At 38.9% G+C, this 22,672-nt stretch overlaps 1 protein-coding gene and 1 pseudogene across 1 annotated transcript; one reads left to right on the top strand and one right to left on the bottom strand.

The window, feature by feature from the left end:
• Positions 1-18,984, bottom strand: part of LOC131155998 (uncharacterized) — a 32,730-nt pseudogene extending 13,746 nt beyond the window's left edge.
• Positions 18,864-21,756, top strand: LOC131155453 (galacturonosyltransferase 8). Its single transcript, XM_058108606.1, has 3 exons — positions 18,864-19,268; positions 19,520-20,767; positions 21,114-21,756. The coding sequence occupies exons 1-3, from the start codon at positions 19,095-19,097 to the stop codon at positions 21,387-21,389; spliced, it is 1,698 nt and encodes a 565-aa protein (XP_057964589.1). The 5' UTR covers positions 18,864-19,094; the 3' UTR covers positions 21,390-21,756.
• The last annotated feature ends 916 nt before the right edge of the window (positions 21,757-22,672 follow it).

Raw genomic sequence — 22,672 nt, 5'->3', positions numbered from 1 at the left:
TTTTTGCATGGTTTATTTTATATATATTGGGATATAATCAATTGTATCTTAACAAGATTTTTATTTTGTAGAGAAAAGTAATAATCTGCAAAAGAGTCTATTCCCCGCCCCTCTAGACTCCACTCTAGGGACAACATTCGGTATCAAAGCAAGGCGCTAAATTTATTGGAATAACTTCTACAACATAAAAGATCAATGGCAGATATGGTAAACACTACATTTTCTTAAGGGTAATCTGTTGACTCTATGAATCCAATCCGGTTTTGATAATGAAAAATCACTTGGTATTTGATTTGTGCATTGAGTTTGTGAACATGAACTATATTAAGCATGCACGGAAGGATAATGAGTCATGGAAGTCACAAAGTAAAGCTAACAAATCTTGGAAAGATTCATGGAACTCAAAGAGTACAAGAATCAAGATGCAAGCGGCAAAGTTCAAGAACATCTAGGGAATGGGTATTTAGAACTCATGTACTTACATTTTTGTATGATTTAATTTGAGGCTCAACGTAACCTAGAATGATTTTAGGATTCATGCAATTCATGTACATCATTAGGAAACTTCCATGGACTTAGAAATGTTTTTAAAATCATGGAAAATTTGTTTTATAAAAGATCCAAGAAAAGGAGCAAAGCTGAATTTTAAACTAGAAAAGAAAAATTGAGAAAAAGGGGATTTGGTAGCCTGAACTCCACCTCAGTCACCTGAAGGATTTCTTCATGAGCCTAAAGAATTTCTTCAGAAGCCTGAAGATTAAGTTTAATAGCCTAAAGAATTAATAGGAAACACAGCAAGTTGGCCGAGGCACTTCGGTCGCCCTGACCTTGGGACCTGGGACCTCAGGCTCCTGAACTCACCACTTCAGGAGCCTGGCTCTATCTTTAGGTGCTTGGGCCTACATCCTAAGTTAAATTTTCAAAGGGTTATGGAACTTCGGTCGCCTGGGCCTTTGACCTCAGGCACCTGAACCTGCGGGAAACTTAAAATTGTGATTTTTATTAAACAAACTCACAAGCTATTTCCTTGATCCAATGGTTGAGATCAATCCTAAGGGTAAGACACTATATATTGAATATCTAAACCCTAGAACAAAGCTAAGACACACAACAAGAGAAGAACATATCTCATTGCAAGAATATAGAGAAACTTGTGCTGATTGTTATACAATTGCCTACACTTCATTCTTCATTCATCTTCTTTGGGCAAATCTACTTCAGAAATCAAAGGGCATTCATTCACTCAATTGATTTTCATTCTAGTACTGAGGTTTGATCATTCAAGTTATTATTTTTCAATAACTTCTCATCTCATTCCTTGTTCTTGATTATCGTTAGAAAAGCTTGATCTTGAGTGTGCTCATATATATAAGAATATTCTTTTTGAAAAGATCTTTACTTGAAAAAGTTTTTTAGCTTGGTTGATTGGTTTTTGATTCAAGAGTATATAAATATACATATATATTGTTCATAGAGCTTATTATTGAAAAACCTATTTTGATTAAAATGTTGATCTTGAAAGTGTCTATACATATACATAGTTATTCTAAATAAGATCATTACTTGATTAAGGTTGTGCAATTGATTGAAAGGTTTGATTCAAGTGTGCATTCAGTTATAGGATTCATATTTTATATATATTAAAACACTTGAGAATATATCCTTGGTATTCAAAAATATCTATCTTATTGAGGGATACTTTGTTTGGAAAACCTTATACTCAGTATTTTAATCTTTGAATTACATATCATATATTTATTTACATTTACCAAGATCGAGTTGTGATTAAATATTTTGAAAGAAAGCTTTTTGATATATATTGATAAAACATTCAAGATAAGGTTTTTAACAAGTTCACAATAGACATATTTGTGCCTCTTTGCAAAGTGAACTAGAACCCTAATATACTCCAAAGCATTTTAAGTATATCTTTACTTAGGAGTTTTTGGTTAAAAAGGGTTTGTGTGTTGAAGCATATTTTACATAAAATGATTGTATCATTTTCATACATTCATAAGCTTCAAGTTTAATCATATGTTAATGTGTTAGGAATTTGATTTGTACTCACACGATTTTGTTAGAAGCATTTTTGAGTGTTATTTTTCAGATTCTATAGTATACACGATTCGGTGTGTGAACCAGTGTGTGAGGAGAGAGTTGTATCTCTTGTAAGCAGCGGAGTAGGAGGGAGCTATGCCTCTTGTAAGCAGCGGATTGTAAGGGAAGCTCCATCCCAATTTAAGGAGCAAGGATTTAGTGAAATCCTTGAGTGGTTGCTCAAGGCAAGGACGTAGGCCAAGTCGCCTGAACTTCGTAAAAACCATGTTTGTCTTCTTTCTTCCCTTTACTCTTTATTTTCAGCACTGCATTTAAATTGTGTATATTGCATGTATAGGTTGGATAGCCTTACACATAAGTAATTGAGTAACAAGAATTCATTGGTAAATATATAAGAAGGGTTTAAGCGGTAAATAAGTGTCAAAGAATTTTTTAAATACCCAATTCACCCCCCTTCTTGGGATTACACCTGATTCAACATAATCCATGGATCGACCATCGAAGTTCAATGGGACTAACTATCCTTCATGGAAGAATAGAATGACCATCTTCATTCAATCATGTGATCTTGATATGTGGGAGATTATCACTAATGGAGATTTCTCCTTCATCAAGAAAAATGACAAAGATGAAGATATACCAAAGTCATGAATGGATTTGACAATGATGGAAAAGAGATTGGTATAACTTAACTTCAAAACAAAAAATTGTCATTAGTGTGCTTTAAGCGATGATGAGTACAATCTTATTTGTGGACGTGAAACCGAAAAAGAAATTTGTGACAAGCTTGAAGTCACGTATAAAGGTACATCCCAAGTCAAGAAATCTAAGATATATATTGTAGAGACCCGAAGAATTTATAGAAATTAAGTAAATAAAAGAAAAGAGAGAAAATTATTTTTCAAAAGGGACTTAGCAGGGTCTCGTCGACAAGCAGCCTTCTTGGGCTCGTTGACGTGGACTCGTGTCTCATTGATGAGAACTTATCGAGAGGGGTCTAGTAGAGCCTCAATTTCATCGACAAGGGTTATGAATTCGTTGACGAACTCCGTTCATGAACTCGTCGACGAGGTGACATGTCTTGTTGATGAATCCGCATTTTATAAATACACCAACCTTGAGATTTCAGCGTGAATTTTTGCATGAAACTCTCTCTCTCTCTCTCTCTCTCTCTTTCTCTCTCTCTCTCTCTCTTTCTCTCTATAGTTTCAGCTTCAATACTCGCTGGTTCAACGATCAGAAGCTGCCACGCTACTCTTGGGAAGATTCTGTTCAAGTCTACTGGAGTAGTTTGTTGGTTAGGCCAACTTGGGCACCATCCTAAAATCTGGGTAAGTTGGTTATTATAAGTTTTATAAGGTATTTGATGTTTCTGGACTGAAGAAAATGCTCTAGATAGAAAATTACTGAAATTTTGTTGGGAAAAATGTAATTTTATGGTGTTAAACTGGGAACACCACAAGAGTAGACTTGGTTAATTTTATAAGCTTCTCAGTAAGTCAGGAAAGTGGATAAGTCAAGTCAGTATTTTTCATGAAATTATTATGAAATAAACAACATTTATTTTCAGGAAAATATGTATGTTATAGAACTATGTTTGGGATTACTGTTGTTGAACAGGGAAATGAATTGAACACATTTTATAAGAAAATATGAGTTCAGAACAAATTATGAGTTTAGAAGGCTACTTACATTTGTGTGGCATGAGTATAATATTTCCATGAAAATTATGTTATATTGAAATATTATGATTTTTCCAAGATAAGCATGTTATAGCAGTTTTCAGGAAAACCATAAAACGGTACAGGAACTAAAGTTTTATGAATATTATGTTGAACAGTGCAAGAATTTCATGTACAAGTATGTTATGATATGCCGGCACAATGGCCGTGATTTACATGTTATGATATGTCAGCGCAAATGTCGTGATTTTCATGTTATGATATAACGGTGCAAATGTCGTAATTATGCATGTTATGTCAAGATTTAAGAAAATATTATCATATCATATTTTACTCTAAAATATGAAACTGATATGTTTCAATATCATGAAATGTATTATATGTTATCAGAACCCGTATAGCTTAGTTTAGTTTCACGAAGCACGATATCATAGCTATATAGTCATGTTTATGTTTATGTTAGTGCTACCACACATCTTATGTAGAGTGTGGGAGATGACAGTTAATGTGGCTTTATGGGAGTGTCGTAGTTCTCCTGGTAGTCCGGCACAGGTGGAACAAGCCCATTGTACTTACACACCTATGTTTGACTTAGCATGGTCGGCCAGCTATTGCTATATCCCACCTTCGGGCTGCACAACCCTGTCATGTGGGGGGGGGGCAAGACATGACAACAGCTAACTATCTATCCTGGGTAATAATTCAAGTATGATATGGTTATACAAGATGATTTTTCAGTACATTAATTTAGTACGTTAAACTATGTTATGTTAAATCATGTTTTATTCAAACATGATACAACTGTTTATACCAGATATGAATTATGTACTTTTTATATGTATATCATGAAAAATACTCATGTTGCCACACATTGATATTAGTTTTTACCCTTACTAAGAGGTGTCTCACCCCAGCCATACAAACATTTTAGGAAATCCAGGTAGAAGGATAGATAAAGCTCCGCAGCAGTAGGAGTTGACCAAACTACCTAATCAGAAGGGTAAATAGGTGAGATAGGGTCAGATAGGTTTTTTGTGATTATGACCCTAGGTTACTTTTTGGGTCTTTTTGTGGATGACTGCATATATATAACAGATTCAGTAGAACTCTAGTATGGTTTCTAGTGTTTTATGACATGTATGTAATTTTATGTTTTCCGCTGCTTAGGTATTAGAGTTGTATAACAAATATATCCTTGGTACCCATGGGTCTAGGTTGATCACAACTGTAACGACCTGAAGAATAATGGTATTTAAATAATAAAAGAAAGGGAAATGGAAATTGGAAACAAAAGGAGGCAGTCGACGACATTGCCTTTTGGAAAGGATAAATCCCGAGGACTTTTTTAGCTCCTCGTCGATGAATACAGCGGACTCGTCGACGAGGGTTGGAGTTCGTCGATGAACTTTCTACAAGACTCGTCGATGAGGTGACGTGGCTCGTCAATGAGGAAATACCGAGGGGATGACTTTAGGGCTTCTGAATTTTGTTGACAAATTTTCTCTTGACCTTGTCAACGAGGTGACGTGGCTCATCGACGAAGGCCACAGTTTAAATAGGCCTAAAATTCATTTTTGGTCAAATTCATTTTTTGTGTTAATGCCGCTGTACGGAGTGGTGCGAGATTGGATGGTCGATGTGGTTTTTAAGAAGTGTGTGAGTGCCCCTGGTGTACGGACTAGGTCAGGCGGACCCATTAGACTTACAGACTATACTTTTGACTTGGTAGTGGTCGGCCAACCATTGTCAGGTCCCGCCTTCGAGCCACACAACCCAATCATGTGGGGGTAATACATAACAACAGCCAGCTAACCTACCAGGAATGTTTTTGTATTATATTTTATGAGATGAAATATGTTTATGAAAATGCAGTATGTTTTGCCATGTTTTGATGATATATATATTTTCCTAGATTTGAAAAAACAGTTACTGAATATGTTCTATATGGTATATGTATAACACGGAATACTCATGTTGCCACACAGTGGTATTAGTTTATTTCCCTTACTGAGAGGTGTCTCGCCCCAAAATTTTATAAACTTTTCAGGAATCCCTGATAGGACAGCGAGTAAAGCCTCGCTGATCTAGTATGGTAGATCTGCCCTTCTAGAAGGGTAAGTGTTTTGATAGGGTCGGATGTATTTTGTCGGACAGCCCTAGATATCTTTTGTGTTGTGTATCATGTACATATATATATATAGAGTGATTGTAGTAACTCTGGTATTGTGATGTATGGTATAATGAAGTGTTTGTGATTTATGTTACCTACTGTGTAGGCTTCCGTGATGTATTTCTGATGTATCCCTGGTACCCATGGGTCCAAGTGGATTATGATTTATTGAAATTGGTGATATTGATTTTATTATATTTAAAAAAAATATATGGAAATTAAGCAGGTTGCCACAATTTGGTATCAGAGCCTAGGTTGCTAGGTTATGTAAACTTTAGAATGCAACAGAAACAATACCAGAGTTTAAGAAATGATTTAAGGTTTTGTTCTATAGTCTAGAGGCAGGACTTCCATGGTAGTTTCTGTGTTTTTCCGTGGGTGACGATTTCAGGAAAACCATAGTAAGCTATTGTCGAGTTATGTTCCTAGAATGTAGGATTGGGAATTAGAAATGAGTTAGAAATGTTGAGATAAGTGGTGAGGATAGGTCGGTAAATTATAAGGATAGAATTTCTAAGTTGTGTTTGTTGTTTCCAGGATGGATCCAAGAGGAAGTAGTGCCCATGCGAGTGGCGGTGAGGGAGCGGGACCATCAAGTGCAGCTGGAACCGATTCTGATGCGGTATTACGTAGCGTGGCTCAACAGGTTATGGCTGAGATCTCTAGAAGCTCAAGGGAGTAGAGTGGTCCATCTGCAGGCCATGGGTGCACTATAGAAAAGTTTAGGAAGATGAATCCTCTAACATTTTCAAGTGGGATTGATCCTGCAGCCGCCGAGAACTGGTTGCAGGAGACTAAGAAGGTTTTGGCCGTGTTCCAGTGTACTGAGGAACAGAGGGTCCTCTTTGCCACCTATAGACTGACAAGAGAGGCTGAGAGGTGGTGAACTGTGATGAGACTATTGGAGCAGCAGAGGGTCACTCCAATAGCCATGCTATGGGACCAGTTTAAAGAATTGTTCTTTGATAGGTATTTTCTAGCTACTGTCAGGAAGGCTAAGGTAGAAGAGTTCATGAACCTGAAGCGGGGACAGCTATCCATCCAGCAGTATGCAGCACGTTTCATCAAGCTCTCTCGTTTCGCCCTGTATATTGTTCTTGATTAAGTAAAGAAGACGAGGCAGTTTGAGAGAGGCTAGAGGCGGAGCATATTTAAACAGCTTCGGATCCAGGATTTTGCTGAGTTAGTCGACAGGGCAGCCTTGGCAGAGATTGGTAAGCGACTTGATGTAGAGAAGCAAATACAGAGGAAGAGATCTGCATCTATCGGCTACCAGCAGGGTCATAAACTGGGTCAGTGGAGGATAGGAAACTATGGTAGAGGTTGGAGCCAGGAGATGGGACGATGTGAGGTGCAGGCAGGGCAGGGTCCTCCAGTGTATTAGACTTGTGGTAGGAGGCACTGGGGAGAGTGTCGAGCTGGTGGTGTGGTGTGTTATCACTGTAGTAGATCAGGGCACATGGTGTGAGACTACCCTACCCCACCAGATGCAAATCCAGCTCCCAGACCATACCGGGGAGGTTATCAGGCGCCACGTGGGGGCCAACAAAGGAATACGACTCCAGCTAGGGTGTTTACTCTTACGCCGAGTGAGGCTGAGACGGCAAATGACGTGGTGACAGGTATGATTATTATGCTTTCTTTTAAAGTTATTGCATTGTTTGATTCAGGAGCTACACACTCGTTTGGTCTTTGGGGTGTGTTAAATTATGTGGAGCTGAAACACAATCATTAGATATTGAATTGTTGGTATCTACACCGACTAGGTCAGTAGTGAGGTGTAGTAGGGTGCTCCAAGGTTGTCCAGTTGATATTCAAGGAAAGACTTTGTCTGCTAATCTGATAGTGCTAGAAATGCACAGGTTTGATATTATATTTGGCATGGATTGGCTAGCAGCTAATTTTGCCAGCATAGATTACCGAGCATGAGAAGTGATATTCAGATCTCTGGGGGAAGCAGAATTCAAGTTCGTAGGGTTGCGAGTGCAATCCCCGCCTTAGCTAGTTTTAGCTATTCAGGTCAGAAGACTACTGCTAAGTGGTTGTCAAGGGTTTGTGGCTATTGTGAAGGAAATGTCAGAGAATGAATTGAAACTTGCTAGCACACCTGTAGTAAAGGAGTTTACAGATGTTTTTCTAGACGAGTTACCAGGCTTGCCACCCGATCCTGAGGTAGATTTCCCTATTGATCTACCTTTCGGCACAACGCTGATTTCTAAAGTACCTTATCAGATGGTGCCAATAGAATTGGCAGAATTGAAGAATCAGTTGCAAGATCTCCTTGATAAGGGCTTCATACAACCTAGTGTATCTCCGTAAGGAGCTCCAGTTTTATTTGTGAAGAAGAAAGACGAGACTATGAAGATGTGTATAGACTATAGGGAGATTAATAAAGTGACAATCAAGAACAAGTATTCTCTACCCCGTATCGATGATTTGTTTGACTAGCTCTAGGGTACACGGGTGTATTTGAAGATTGACCTCAAATCCGGCTACCATCAGGTAAAAATGAAAGCAAAAGACGTCTCGAAGATGGCCTTCAGGACTAGGTATGGGCATTACGAGTTTCTTGTTATGCTGTTTGGTTTGACGAATGCTCCTGTGGTATTTATGGACTTGATGAACAGAGTCTTCCACCAATACCTAGACCAGTTTGTTATTGTTTTTATTGACGATGTATTGGTCTATTCGAGGAGCTATGAGGAGCATGAGATGCACTTGAGGCAGGTTTTGCAGACACTTCGGGAAAAGAAGTTGTACGCCAAGTTCAGTAAATGTGAATTATGGCTTGAGAAGGTCGTGTTCTTGGGGCATGTTGTATCTAGAGATGGTACTTATGTGGATCCTAAGAAGATTGAAGTGGTAGTGAATTGGGCTAGACTGAGAAATGTCTAGGAGATCAGGAGTTTCTTGGGGCTAGCTAGCTATTACCGTCGTTTTGTCAAGGGGTTCTCAGCTTTATTAGGGCCTCTAACATGACTGACTAGAAAGAATACCATATTTGAATGAGATGACAGCTGTGAGCAAAGTTTTCAGGAGCTGAAGCAGAGGTTAGTCACAGCACCTGTATTAATAATCCCATCTGGGGGTGAGGGGTATACTATTTATAATGATGCGTCCTTAAAGGGACTTGACTGTGTATTGATATAGCATGGCAAGGTGGTAGCGTATGCGTCTAGAAAGTTGAAAGAATACAAAAATAACTACCCTACACATGATCTTGAATTAGCTGCAGTGATACACGCACTAAAAATTTGGAGGCATTACCTGTACGAGGAGCAGTGTGAGATTTTCTCTAACCAAAAGAGTTTAAAGTATTTTTTCACACAAAATGAACTGAATATGAGGCAAAGAAGGTGGTTGGAGCGGATTAAGGATTTTGATTTTACCATCAATTATCACCTAGGGAAAGCAAACATGGTAGTTGATGCATTGAGTAGGAAATCCAGGGAACCAGTGCTGGCGGTTATAGAGATCCAGTATCCGATCATGATGGATCTGGAGAGACTCCATATAGAGTTGGTAGAGAGTGATCCTCCAGTGTGTATTGTCAGCCTAGTAGTACAACCTACTCTGTAAGAAAGAATTAAAGCCGCTCAAAAGGAAGATCCAGAATTAGTAGAGGTGATGGATAGAGTGTAGAATGGTTAGGGGGAGAAATTTAGTATTGTAGATGACGGAACTTTGCAGTTCCGTTCTAGATTATGCATTCCTGCCGATATAAAGATTAGAAAGACTATATTAGAGGAGGCTCACTGATTTTTGTATATAGTTCATCCCGGTAGTACGAAGATGTATATAGATCTACGAGAGTTGTATTGGTGGAGTGGTATGAAGAGAGAGATCACCGAGTATGCAGCCCAGTGTTTGATGTCCCAGCAGGTAAAGGCTGAGCACTAGAGGTCTGCTAGGCAATTGCAGCCGTTATATATCCCAGAGTGGAAGTGGGATCAGATATCTATGGACTTCATGTCAAAACTGCCAACGACATTACATGGCCAGAATGCCATCTAGGTGATTGTTGACCGTTTTACTAAGACCGCCCACTTTATACCTATCAAGATCAGTTACTCCCTCAACCGTTTAGCGGAGATCTACATTCAGGAGATAGTTCGTTCTCATGGGGTGCCAGTATCGATTGTGTCAAATCGAGACCTGCGTTTTATGTCACGATTTTGGAAGAGTTTACAGGAAGCTCTAGGGTCTTAGTTATCGTTTAGCACGGCATTCCATCCGCAGTCAGATGGGCAGACTGAGAGGACATTACAGACATTAGAGGATATGCTCCGTGCATGCGTATTGGATTTTGGGGGTAGTTAGACTCAGTTCATGCCACTCGTAAAGTTCATGTATAATAACAGTTATCAGTCCAGCATTCGCATGGCACCGTTTGAGGCTTTATACGGTAGGAGATGTCATTCTCCTTTATTTTGGGATGAAGTGGGTGAGCGGCGAGTAGTGGGGCTAGAGCTTGTACAACAAGCACGTGATAAAGTTCGGCTTATCAAGGACAGGATCAGTGCAGCTCAAAGCCGACAGAAAAGTTATGCTGATAATCGCCATACGAATCTGGAATTTGATGTGGGTAATCATGTGTTTTTGAAGATAGCTTCGATGAAAAGGGTTATGCATTTGGGAAGAAAGGTAAACTTAGTCCTAGGTTTATCGGTCCATTTGAGATTCTAGATAAAGTGAGACCGGTAGCTTACAGGCTAGCTTTACCACTTGTGTTGTCCAGGATCCACGACGTATTCCATATTGCTATGTTGAGGAAATACGTCCCAAATCTTTCTCACATCATCAGTTATGATGAATTAGAGCTTAATGATTCATTGGTGTATGAGGAGGTACCAATACAGATTCTGGATAGGAAGGTACAGGAGTTACGTAATAAGAAGATCCCTCAAGTAAAAGTTTTGTGGAGGAATCATGCAATTGAAGAGGCTTCTTGGGAATCCAAGGAGCAGATGAAGGAGAGGTACCGTATTTATTCCAAGAAGTTTGATTGGGTAAAATGTAAGTAGTTAGGCAGTATTTCTTTTGCAGGTACATGTAATGGTTTAATTAGTGTAGCATTTTAGTTTTAGGAGAATTTTTCTTTTGTATGTGTAATCTCCCAAGACTCAGAATGTAACCACGGTATTCCTCCGCCATAAGTGAGGGTAAGTAATAAAAAAAGTAGATCCTTTTCTTGTTAAGGGATGACGAGTTATGTGAATAGTAAATTTCAAGTACGAAATTTTATAAGGAGAGAAAAATGTAACGACCCAAAGAATAATGATATTTAAATAATAAAAGAAAGGGAAATGGAAACTAGAAATAGAAGGTGGCAGTCGACAACATTGCATTTTGGAAAGGATAAATCCCGAGGAAGTTTTTAGCTCCTCATCAACAAATACAGGGGACTCGTCGACGAGGGTATAATAGGAGCTCATCGGCGAGGGTTGGAGTTCGTCAATGAACTTTCTACAAGACTCATCGATGAGGTGATGTGGCTCGTCGACAAAGAAATACCGAGGGGATGACTTTGGGGTTTCTGAATTTCATCGACGAAGGGAAGAGTTCGTCAACGAATTTTCTCTTGACCTCGTCGACGAGGTGACATGGCTCGTCGACGAAAGCCATAGTTTAAATAGGTCTAAAATTCATTTTTGGCTAAAATTTCCTGCGCAGAATTTCTCTCTCCCTTACCCTTTGGTTCCTCTTCCTTCTCTCTTTGATTTTGGGCCGAATTTTCGCCGATTCGAGGATCTAAAGCCACCACGACGCTCCTGGAAAAGTTCTCTGCAAGTCTGCCAGAGTAGATCATCGATGGACCTGAGTTGGAAACCATCCCAAATCCAGAGTAAGACTTTCTACTCAATATTTGGATTTTTGACAATTGTAGAAAGCGTAGTATGCGTAGAAATACTGAGCTTTAGTTTTTGGGAATGTTGTTTTCAAGGTGTTGAACAGGGAACCCTGCGGGTGTAGGACAGATTTTCTTAGGCGCTTTTCAAGAATCAGGTAAGGGGATAAACTAAACTAGTTCTTTTTAAGAAAATGTATATATATATAGCATTTGATTTCAGGGAAGTAAATATGTTCATATATATGATTTATAATTGAGAAAACACTGTTGAAAATGATGGTATGTTGAATATATGAAAAACTTGTTAGTGTGACATAAGTAAAAATTGTTATGAAATACTGTTTTCTGGGAATGTGATTATAATACAGATTTTTATAGTGGAAAACCGGCGTACGGGCCGAGATTTTTATATGTTTTTTCGGCGTACGGGTCGTGCTATGTGTATGATTTGCTGGCGTACAGGCTGAGTTATGGATATATTTTGCCAACGTACAGGTCGTACTATGGATGTGATTTTCCAGCGTATGGGTTATGCTATGATATGATTTACCGGTGTACAGCCGAGCTATGGATGTGATTTGCCAGTGTACGGGTTGTGCTATGATTTGTTGGCATACAGGCCGAGCTATGGTAAAATGTGTAATACCAGCGTACAGGCCGATGATTTTCATGATATACGTATATATGCAAAATGATATGATTGATTTGAAAATTAATGATATGAAATATCCATGTATCACAGTTTTAATATATGTTATATGGTATCAGAACTTGGTTGGCTTGGTCTAGGCTAGCACTTGCAAGTGGATTATGATTTACTGAAATTGGTGATATTGATTTTATTATATTTAAAAAAAATATAGAAATTAAGCAGGTTGCCAAAGTTTGGTATCAGAGCCTAGGTTGCTAGGTTATGTAAACTTTAGAATGCAACAGAAATAATACCAGAGTTTAGGAAATGATTTAAGGTTTTGTTCTATAGTCTAGAGGCAGGACTTCCGTGGTAGTTTCTGTGTTTTTCCAAGGGTGACGATTTCAAGAAAATCATAGTAAGCTATTGTCGAGTTATGTTCCTAGAATGTAGGATTGGGAATTAGAAATGAGTTAGAAATGTTGAGATAAGTGGTGAGGAGAGGTCGGTAAATTATAAGGATAGAATTTCTAAGTTGTGTTTGTTGTTTCCAGGATGGATCCAAGAGGAAGTAGTGCCCATGCAAGTGGCGGTGAGGGAGCAGGACCATCAAGTGCAGCTGGAACCGATTTTGATGCGGTATTATGTAGCGTGGCTCAGCAGGTTATGGCTAAGATCTCTAGAAGCTCGAGGGAGTAGAGTGGTCCATCTGCAGGCCATGGGTGCACTATAGAAAAGTTTAGGAAGATGAATCCTCTAACATTTTCAAGTGGGATTGATCCTGCAGCCGCCGAGAACTGGATGCAGGAGACTAAGAAGGTTTTGTCCGTGTTGCAGTGTACTGAGGAACAGAGGGTCCTCTTTGCCACCTATAGACTGACAAGAGAGGCTGAGAGGTGGTGAATTGTGGTGAGACTATTGGAGCAGCAGAGGGTCACTCCAATAGCCATGATATGGGACCAGTTTAAAGAATTGTTCTTTGATAGGTATTTTCCAGCTACTGTCAGGAAGGCTAAGGTAGAAGAGTTCCTGAGTTTGAAGCGGGGACAGCTATCCATCCAGCAGTATGCAGCACGTTTCATCGAGCTCTCTCGTTTCGCCCTGTATATTGTTCTTGATTAAGTAAAGAAGACAAGGCAGCTTGAGAGAGGCTAAAGGCGGAGCATATTTAAACAGGTGGTGGTGCTTCGGATCCAGGACTTTGCTTAGTTAGTTGACAAGGCAGTCTTGGCAGAGATTGGTAAGCGACTTGATACAGAGAAACAGGGACAGAGGAAGAGATCTGCATCTATCGGCTACCAGCAAGGTCGTAAACTGGGTCAGTGGAGGATAGGAAACTATGGTAGAGGTCGGAGCCAGGAGATGGGACGATGCGAGGTGCAGGCAGGGCAGGGTCCTCCAGTCTGTTAGACTTGTGGTATTAGGCACTAGGGAGAGTGTCGAGCTGGTGGTGTGGTGTGTTATCGCTGTAGTAGATCGAGGCATATGGTGCGAGACTACCCTACCCCACCAGATGCAAATACAGCTCCCAGACCATACCGGGGAGGTTATCAGGTGCCACGTGGGGGCCAACAGAGGAATACGACTCCAGCTAGGGTGTTACTCTTACGCCGACTGAGGCTGAGACGGCAAGTGACGTGGTGATTACATGGCCAACGACATTACATGGCCAGAATGCCATCTAGGTGATTGTTGACCGTTTTACTAAGACCGCCCACTTTATACCTATCAAGATCAGTTACTCCCTCAACCATTTAGCGGAGATCTACATTCAGAAGATAGTTCGTTCTCATGGGGTGCCAGTATCGATTGTGTCAAATCAAGACCTGCGTTTTATGTCACGATTTTGGAAGAGTCTATAGGAAGCTCTAGGGTCTTAGTTATCGTTTAGCATGGCATTCCAGCCGCAATCAGATGGGCAGACTGAGAGGACATTACAAACATTAGAGGATATGCTCCGTGCATGCGTATATGATTTTGGGGGTAGTTGGACTCAGTTCATGCCACTAGTAAAGTTCGTGTATAATAAGAGTTATCAGTCCAGCATTCGCATGGCATCGTTTGAGGCTTTATACGGTCGGAGATGTCGTTCTCCTTTATTTTGGGATGAAGTGGGTGAGCGGCGAGTAGTGGGGCCAGAGCTTTTACAGCAAGCACGTGATAAAGTTCAGCTTATCAGGGATAGGATCAGTGCAGCTTAGAGCCGACAGAAAAGTTATGCTGATAATCGCCATAGGAATCTGGAATTTGATGTGGGTAATCATGTGTTTTTAAGATAGCTTCGATGAAAGGGGTTATGCATTTGGGAAGAAGGGTAAACTTAGTCCTAGGTTTATCGGTCCATTTGAGATTCTAGATAAAGTGAGATCGGTAGCTTACAGGCTAGCTTTACCACTTGTGTTGTCCAGGATCCACGACGTATTCTATATTGCTATGTTGAGGAAATACATCTCAAATCTTTCTCACATCATCAGTTATGATGAATTAGAGCTTAATGATTCATTGGTGTATGAGGAGGTACCAATACAGATCCTAGATAGGAAGGTACAAGAGTTACGTAATAAGAAGATTCCTCAGGTAAAAGTTTTGTGGAGGAATCATACAATTGAAGAGGCTTCTTGGGAATCCAAGGAGCAGATGAAGGAGAGGTATCCGTATTTATTCCAAGAAGTTTGATTGGATAAAATGTAAGTAGTTAGGTAGTATTTCTTTTGTAGGTACATGTAATGGTTTAATTAGTGTAGCATTTTAGTTTTGGGAGAATTTTTCTTTTGTATGTGTAATCTCCCAGGACTCAGAATGTAACCACGGTATTCCTCCGCCATAAGTGAGGGTAAGTAATAAAAAAAGTAGACTCTTTTCTTGTAAAGGATGACGAGTTATGTGAATAGTAAATTTCGATGACGAAATTTTATAAGGAGAGGAAAATGTAACGACCCAAAGAATAATGATATTTAAATAATAAAAGAAAGGGAAATGGAAACTGGAAATAGAATGTGGTAGTCGACGACATTGCATTTTGGAAAGGATAAATCCCGAGGAATTTTTTAGCTCCTCGTCGACAAATACAGGGGACTCGTCGACGAGGGTATAATAGGAGCTCATCGGTGAGGGTTGGAGTTCATCAATGAACTTTCTACAAGACTCATCGACGAAGTGATGTGGCTTGTCGACAAAGAAATACTGAGGGGATGACTATAGGGTTTCTGAATTTCATCGACGAAGGGAAGAGTTCGTCGACGAATTTTCTCTTGACCTCGTCGACGAGGTGACATGGCTCGTCGACGAAGGCCATAGTTTAAATAGGTCTAAAATTCATTTTTGGCCGAAATTTCTTGCGCAGAATTTCTCTCTCCTTTACCCTTTGGTTCCTCTTCCTTCTCTCTTCGATTTCGGGCCGAATAGTCTGCCGGAGTAGATCGTCGGTGGGGCTGAGTTGGAAACCATCCCAAATCCAGGGTAAGACTTTCTACTCAATATTTGGATTTTTGACAATTGTTGAAAGCGTAGTACGCGTAGAAATGCTGAGCTTTAGTTTTGGGGAATGTTGTTTTCAAGGTATTGGACAGGGAACCCTACGGGTGCGGGACAAATTTTCTTAGGCGCTTTTCAAGAATCAGGTAAGGGGATAAACTAAACTAGTTCTTTTTAAGAAAATGTATATATATATATATAGCATTTGATTTCAGGGAAGTAAATATGTTCATATATATGATTTATATTTGAGAAAACACTGTTGAAAATGATGGTATGTTGAATATATGAAAAACTTGTTAGTGTGGCATGAGTAAAAATTGTTATGAAATACTGTTTTCTGGGAATGTGATTATAATACAGATTTTTATAATGGAAAATTGGCGTACGGGCCGAGATTTTTATATATTTTTTCGGCGTACGGGTCATGCTATGTGTATGATTTGCTGGCGTACAGGCTGAGTTATGGATATATTTTGCCGACATACAAGCCATACTATGGATGTGATTTTTCTGCGTATGGGTTGTGCTATGATATGATTTGCCGGTGTACGGCCGAGCTATGGATGTGATTTGCTAGCGTACGGGTTGTGCTATGATTTGCTGGCGTACAAGCCGAGCTATGGTAAAATGTGTAATACCAGCTTACGGGCCAATGATTTTTATGATATACGTATATATGCAAAATGATATAATTGATTTGAAAATTAATGATATGAAATATCCATGTATCACAATTTCAATATATGTTATATGGTATCAGAACTTGGTTTGCTTGGTCTAGGCTAGCACTTGCACGATACTGTTGCTATGTATCCATGGTCATCATGATCATGATATTTGTGTTAATGCCGCTGTACGGAGTGGTGTGAGATTGGATGGTCGATGTGATTTTTAAGAAGTGTGTGAGCACCCCTAGTGTACAGACCAGGTCAGGCAGACCCATCAGACTTACAGACTGTACTTTTGACTTGGCAGTGGTCGGCCAACCATTGTCAAGTCCCGCCTTTGAGCCATACAACCCAGTCATGTGGGGGTAATACATGACAACAACCAGCTAACCTATTAGGAATGTTTTTGTATTATATTTTATGAGATGAAATATGTTTATGAAAATGCAGTATGTTTTGTCATGTTTTGATGATATATATGTTTTCCTAGATTTGACAAAACAGTTACTAAATATGTTCTATATGGTATATGTATAACACAGAATACTCATGTTGTCACACACTAGTATTAGTTTATTTCCCTTACTGAGAGGTGTCTTATCCCAAAATTTTATAAACTTTTCAAGAGCCCCTAGTAGGAGAGCGAGTAAAGCCCCGCTGATCTAGTACAGTAGATCTGCTCTTTCAGAAGGGTAAGTGTTTTGATAGGGTCAGATGTATTTTGTGGGATGGCCCTAGATATCTTTTTGGTTGTGTATCGTGTACATATATATATATATATATATATATATATATATATATACAGTGATTGTAGTAACTCTGGTATTGTGATGTATAGTATAATGAGGTGTTTGTGATTTACGTTACCTACTGCATAGGCTCCCATGATGTATTTCTAATGTATCCCTGGTACCCATGGGTCCAAGTTGATTATGATCTGCTGAGATCGGTGATATTGATTTTATTATATTTTTTTAAAAAAAATGTGAAAATTAAGTAGGTTGCCACAACGACTATGGCAGCTTAGCAAGATTATTATGTATGTTATTATATGGGATATATATATATATATAGATATGGAAAAATAGGCAGGTCGTTATATATATGTTAGTAAAATAGTATGAGATGTTTAAAATTGATGAAGGTAAGACAATCACATATATGTTTTACTCACATCATAAATGAATTAAAAGTACTTCGTAGGGTTTATTCGATGAAATATAATGTGCAAAAGGTTCTTTGATCTCTACCTGAGTCATGGCATGCAAAATCAACAACCATTGAAGAAGTTAAAGATCTCACCAAGGTAGAACTGGAAAAGCCAAAGAAGGAAATGAGAATTGCCTTGAAATCATCAACTCAAAAAGAAATAATTGAGGATGATGATGAAGATAGTGAAGACGATGTAGACTCACAAGGAAGTTCAAAAAAAATTTGACAAAAAGACAAAAGTTTGGCAAACAAATCAGAAGAGGAGAAGCAAGCAAAGGTGATAGCATGAAATGCTATAATTGCAAAAAGATTGGGCACAAGATAGCAAATTGTCCCTTGAACAAGAACAAAGGAAATTATCAACAAGGAGAGAACAAGAAAAACAATGCTATGAATGCTACAATGTGGGACAAATTCAATGGACTCTCCACCGAAGATGAAGTAGAAAAGGAAGTGACTCACTTTTGTCTCATGGCAAATGATCAAGAAGAGGAAAGTTTTGATGATGATGAATATACTTCTACTTAAGATGAAAAGCTTGAATCTTTTCAAGATTCGCCTTAATTTCTCTCTGGGTAACCATAAAGTTGAGAAATTTTCCGGATTCTACATCAAAAGTAACACTGCGAAGGTTGCTTTTGAGGTCTTTAGAGTGGTCATTGACTTCCTTTCTCTTTACTTGCACATTATCTACACAAGCTTCCATGATTTTACTGAACTTCTTTTCAAACATGCCGTTGACCAAAATAATATTTTATTATTATTATTATTATTATTATTGTTATTACTATTAATGGTGTGTGCTACACTATTTTTGAATGATAATGTTAACAAAATAAATTAATCAATAAATAAAATTTAAAATAATAAGTAACTATATTTGAAGAATAATATTGTTTTGGGTAATTATAAATAGTTAGGAGTTATTTTTTAAAATATTTTTGAATAATTGTTGAAATTTTTAAAAATATTTACAAGTAATTATAAAAAAATTTTTAAAATATTTATAAATAATTATAAAGGCATTTTAAATATGTTAAAACGCAAGACTAAGGAATTATTATTATTTTACTCTTGCGTTGTTTTTCTTTTTTGGCCTTTCTTTCTTTCTAACCAACCAAACACAGTCTGGCATCCACAAAGAACGCGGCTCTTGGTGATGATCCATTTATGATTGTGGGACCTAGGCGCTGACTGTAACTAACATCGGGGATCACCGCCACCGTCACACGCATTCCGACTTCTCCATCAAGAGACCACTCCTCCACTCCCCACTCTGCAATCCAAGCACTGTGAGAGACGGAGACTCTCTCTCTCTCTCTCTCTCTCTCATTAGCTGGCGAAAATGGTGAATCGAAGCTCTCGCACGGCGGTCCCTGAGAGAAACGGTATTGGACCCATTCGAGTCTCCTGCTTCTCCTTCAGACTCCTTGCCTCCGCCATTGCTGTTGCTGTCTTCGGCTTTTTCACTCTTTCTCTCCTCTTCACTTCTCACTCCGACCCCTCTGATCTTGCTCTCGTAAGCACTCTCCCCTTCTCTTGATCCAAATTTTAATGCATTTATCTGAGCCTGCATTTTATCGTTCGAATTGGAATCTGAGTCTTGCCCTCTAGATCCAAATGTCAGCGCATTTTTTTTTTCATTTTCCATAATTTTTTTAAAAAAAATTTAAATGCAGGTTTCTGTTCTCTCGTTCTCCCTAATTTCTATCTGCATCTGTTTCTCTAACATAGTATCTGAATTTTTATGGTTTTCTTTACTTGAATTAGGGTTTTATATCCGGTCCATACGTTAGTGGATCCGTGAGAAGATCCGTGCTCGCCCTCAAATCGGATCCGCTGAAGCCGCGTCTCGATCAGATCCGGAAGCAAGCCGACGATCACCGGTCCCTTGCTCTCGCTTACGCTTCGTATGCGCGCAAGCTCAAGCTCGAGAACTCGAAGCTTCTGAGGGTTTTTGCTGATCTCTCACGAAACTACACCGATCTGATTGCGAAACCATCTTATCGTGCTCTTTTTGAGTCTGATGCACCCTCCATCGATGAATCAATGCTGCGACAATTTGAGAAGGAAGTGAAGGAGCGGATCAAGGTGACTAGGCAAGTGATTGCTGAAGCAAAGGAATCATTCGATAATCAGCTAAAGATTCAGAAGCTTAAAGATACGATATTCGCTGTTAATGAGCAATTGACGAAGGCGAAGAAGCAAGGGGCGTTCTCTAGTTTGATCGCAGCAAAGTCAATTCCGAAGAGCTTGCATTGTCTTGCCATGCGGCTAATGGAGGAGCGAATTGCGAATCCAGAGAAGTACTCCGACGAGGGGAAGCCAACCCCACCAGAATTTGAAGATCCCAAGCTGTATCACTATGCAATTTTCTCGGATAATGTGATTGCTGCTTCAGTTGTGGTTAATTCGGCGGTGAAGAACTCGAAAGAGCCATGGAAACATGTGTTCCATGTTGTGACAGACAAAATGAATCTTGGGGCTATGCAAGTTATGTTCAAGATGAGGGAGTATAATGGAGCTCACATTGAAGTGAAGGCAGTTGAAGATTACAAATTCTTAAATTCTTCATATGTTCCGGTATTAAGACAGCTTGAGTCCGCAAACTTGCAGAGGTTTTACTTTGAGAATAAGCTTGAAAATGCAACTAAGGATACGTCAAACATGAAATTTAGGAACCCCAAGTATCTGTCTATGTTGAATCATTTGAGGTTCTATTTGCCTGAAATGTACCCAAAATTGCACAGGATTTTGTTTTTGGATGATGATGTGGTGGTTCAGAGGGACTTGACTGGTTTATGGAAGATAGATATGGATGGGAAAGTGAATGGGGCTGTTGAGACATGTTTTGGGTCATTCCACCGGTATGCACAGTACATGAATTTCTCACACCCTTTGATCAAAGAGAAGTTCAATCCAAATGCATGTGGGTGGGCTTATGGGATGAACTTTTTTGATTTGGATGCTTGGAGGAGAGAGAAGTGCACAGAACAGTATCATTATTGGCAGACTCTGGTAAATATTTGATTGTTTTGTGAACTCTATATTTAAGTTACCCAGTATGTATTCACCATGCACTGATGCTTACTAGTTGATTTACGCCCTCGTAAAACATGCTTGAGTTAGTTGCTTTCCAATCGCCATTTAGTCATCTGATAGGATTTTAAGATTTTGTATGGACTGATGAAATAGCATGGAATCCCTACACTTTGTGGCAAATTCTTAAGTTCTAATTGTGGACGTAGTAGTGCATGGTCATCAAAGCTATATTGTCTTATGGGTCAGTGTCTAGATTTCCTTTGTGTCTTAGGCTTGCCTTTGTGCACATTCTTGCTTACTTGAGATGCTGATTTTGTTGCAGAATGAGAATCGAACCCTGTGGAAACTGGGAACTTTGCCCCCTGGTCTGATCACATTTTACTCTACAACAAAGCCGCTACATAAATCTTGGCATGTCCTGGGACTTGGGTACAATCCAAGCATAGGCATGGACGAAATTCGCAATGCTGCAGTGGTGCACTTCAATGGGAATATGAAACCATGGCTTGATATTGCAATGAACCAGTTTCGGCCACTCTGGAATAAATATGTTGATTATGATATGGAGTTTGTCGCTGCCTGCAACTTTGGTCTTTAGAAGAAGCATAATTTTTGCAGCCTTTGTCTAGAGGATCTGCAGATGCAAATCCTGCAGCATCCATTTTGCAAGATCCAGCGCTGTTCTGAATGCTGAAACCCAGTGAGCCACTGATCAATCTTACTTGTCATAGAAATTCACGTCTATCCAATTGTAGAAATCTCTTTGCTATTTAAATTTAGAATTCTGGTTCAAAATGTTCATATGTGCCTTGCAATGCAAGTTACTCACTCAGGTACAATCGTTTAATAGGTTGTTTGGTTTTACAGTCTAGATTCAGGTTTGTTGAACTTATTATTTTCCACTTCACCATGTGGTAACTTAAATTACATATTTATTACCCCTATATAAAGCAATTATTGGCGCATACAGCAGCAGCTGCACGGTTGATTCTTATGATTCCATTAGCCTTATTTTGTGCTTGTATTGATTGATTATACAATATTGCTGTTTACTTCTTTTCATGATAAAAAATTTTTAAATGGCCTGAAGTTTTAGTGTCCCCAAACGCTGCATCTTGTTTCCCCTTTTAATTCTATGAAGAAAAAGCCAACCAAAAATAATGAGAAGTTTAGAGACTCGAGAGTGGTTGGAGTTGTTGGACTTTGGAGCCCTAGTGCCACAGCAAGCCTTGTAGAGCACCCCAAAATTCCCCCTTTTTACTCTAAAACCATGCCCTTGAGTTGCCACTTTCTGTTTATATTTTGTTCTTCTTGAAATTTTTTTTTTTTTATGAGCCATGCTCTTGAGTTGATTTTTTGTTATTGATAATTTTGCTTGAATGGTATGTTAATTTAATTAAGGGTGCTGGGGGTAGCTATGTAGCAGTTTTGGTCCAGTTATAGGGGTGTTTTGGGCATCCAAAAAACTAGATCAGATTTGGAGAATCGCCTTCTCAGTATTAGATATTCGTCACTCTGATCAACTAAAATACCCATAAAATACCCTTCAAGATCCCACTTCAACCCTCTCCATAGAGATTAATTTTTTCCTTTTTCCTCCTCCTCCTCCCTCTTCTTCTTCTTTCACTTCAGCTTTTGTTTCTTTCCAACAAATCTGCATACCAGTTCTTGATATGAATATAGTTTGATTTTTGTTTTAAAATCTGTATAAGCTAATGATAATATATTAAACTATTATTAAATATATTCGACTACCATTTAAACTGCAAGGGATCATATGGTGTTACAGAAACACAAGAGGGAATTATTGTAGGTACATTTATTTTACATGAATTTCATTAAAATTGCATTAATATATATTTTTTTTCAATGTGTTCTTCA

This window comes from Malania oleifera, chromosome 5, assembly GCF_029873635.1.
Source record: "Malania oleifera isolate guangnan ecotype guangnan chromosome 5, ASM2987363v1, whole genome shotgun sequence".
Taxonomy (NCBI): domain Eukaryota; kingdom Viridiplantae; phylum Streptophyta; class Magnoliopsida; order Santalales; family Ximeniaceae; genus Malania; species Malania oleifera.
This window is presented reverse-complemented; position numbering and strand designations above follow the sequence as displayed.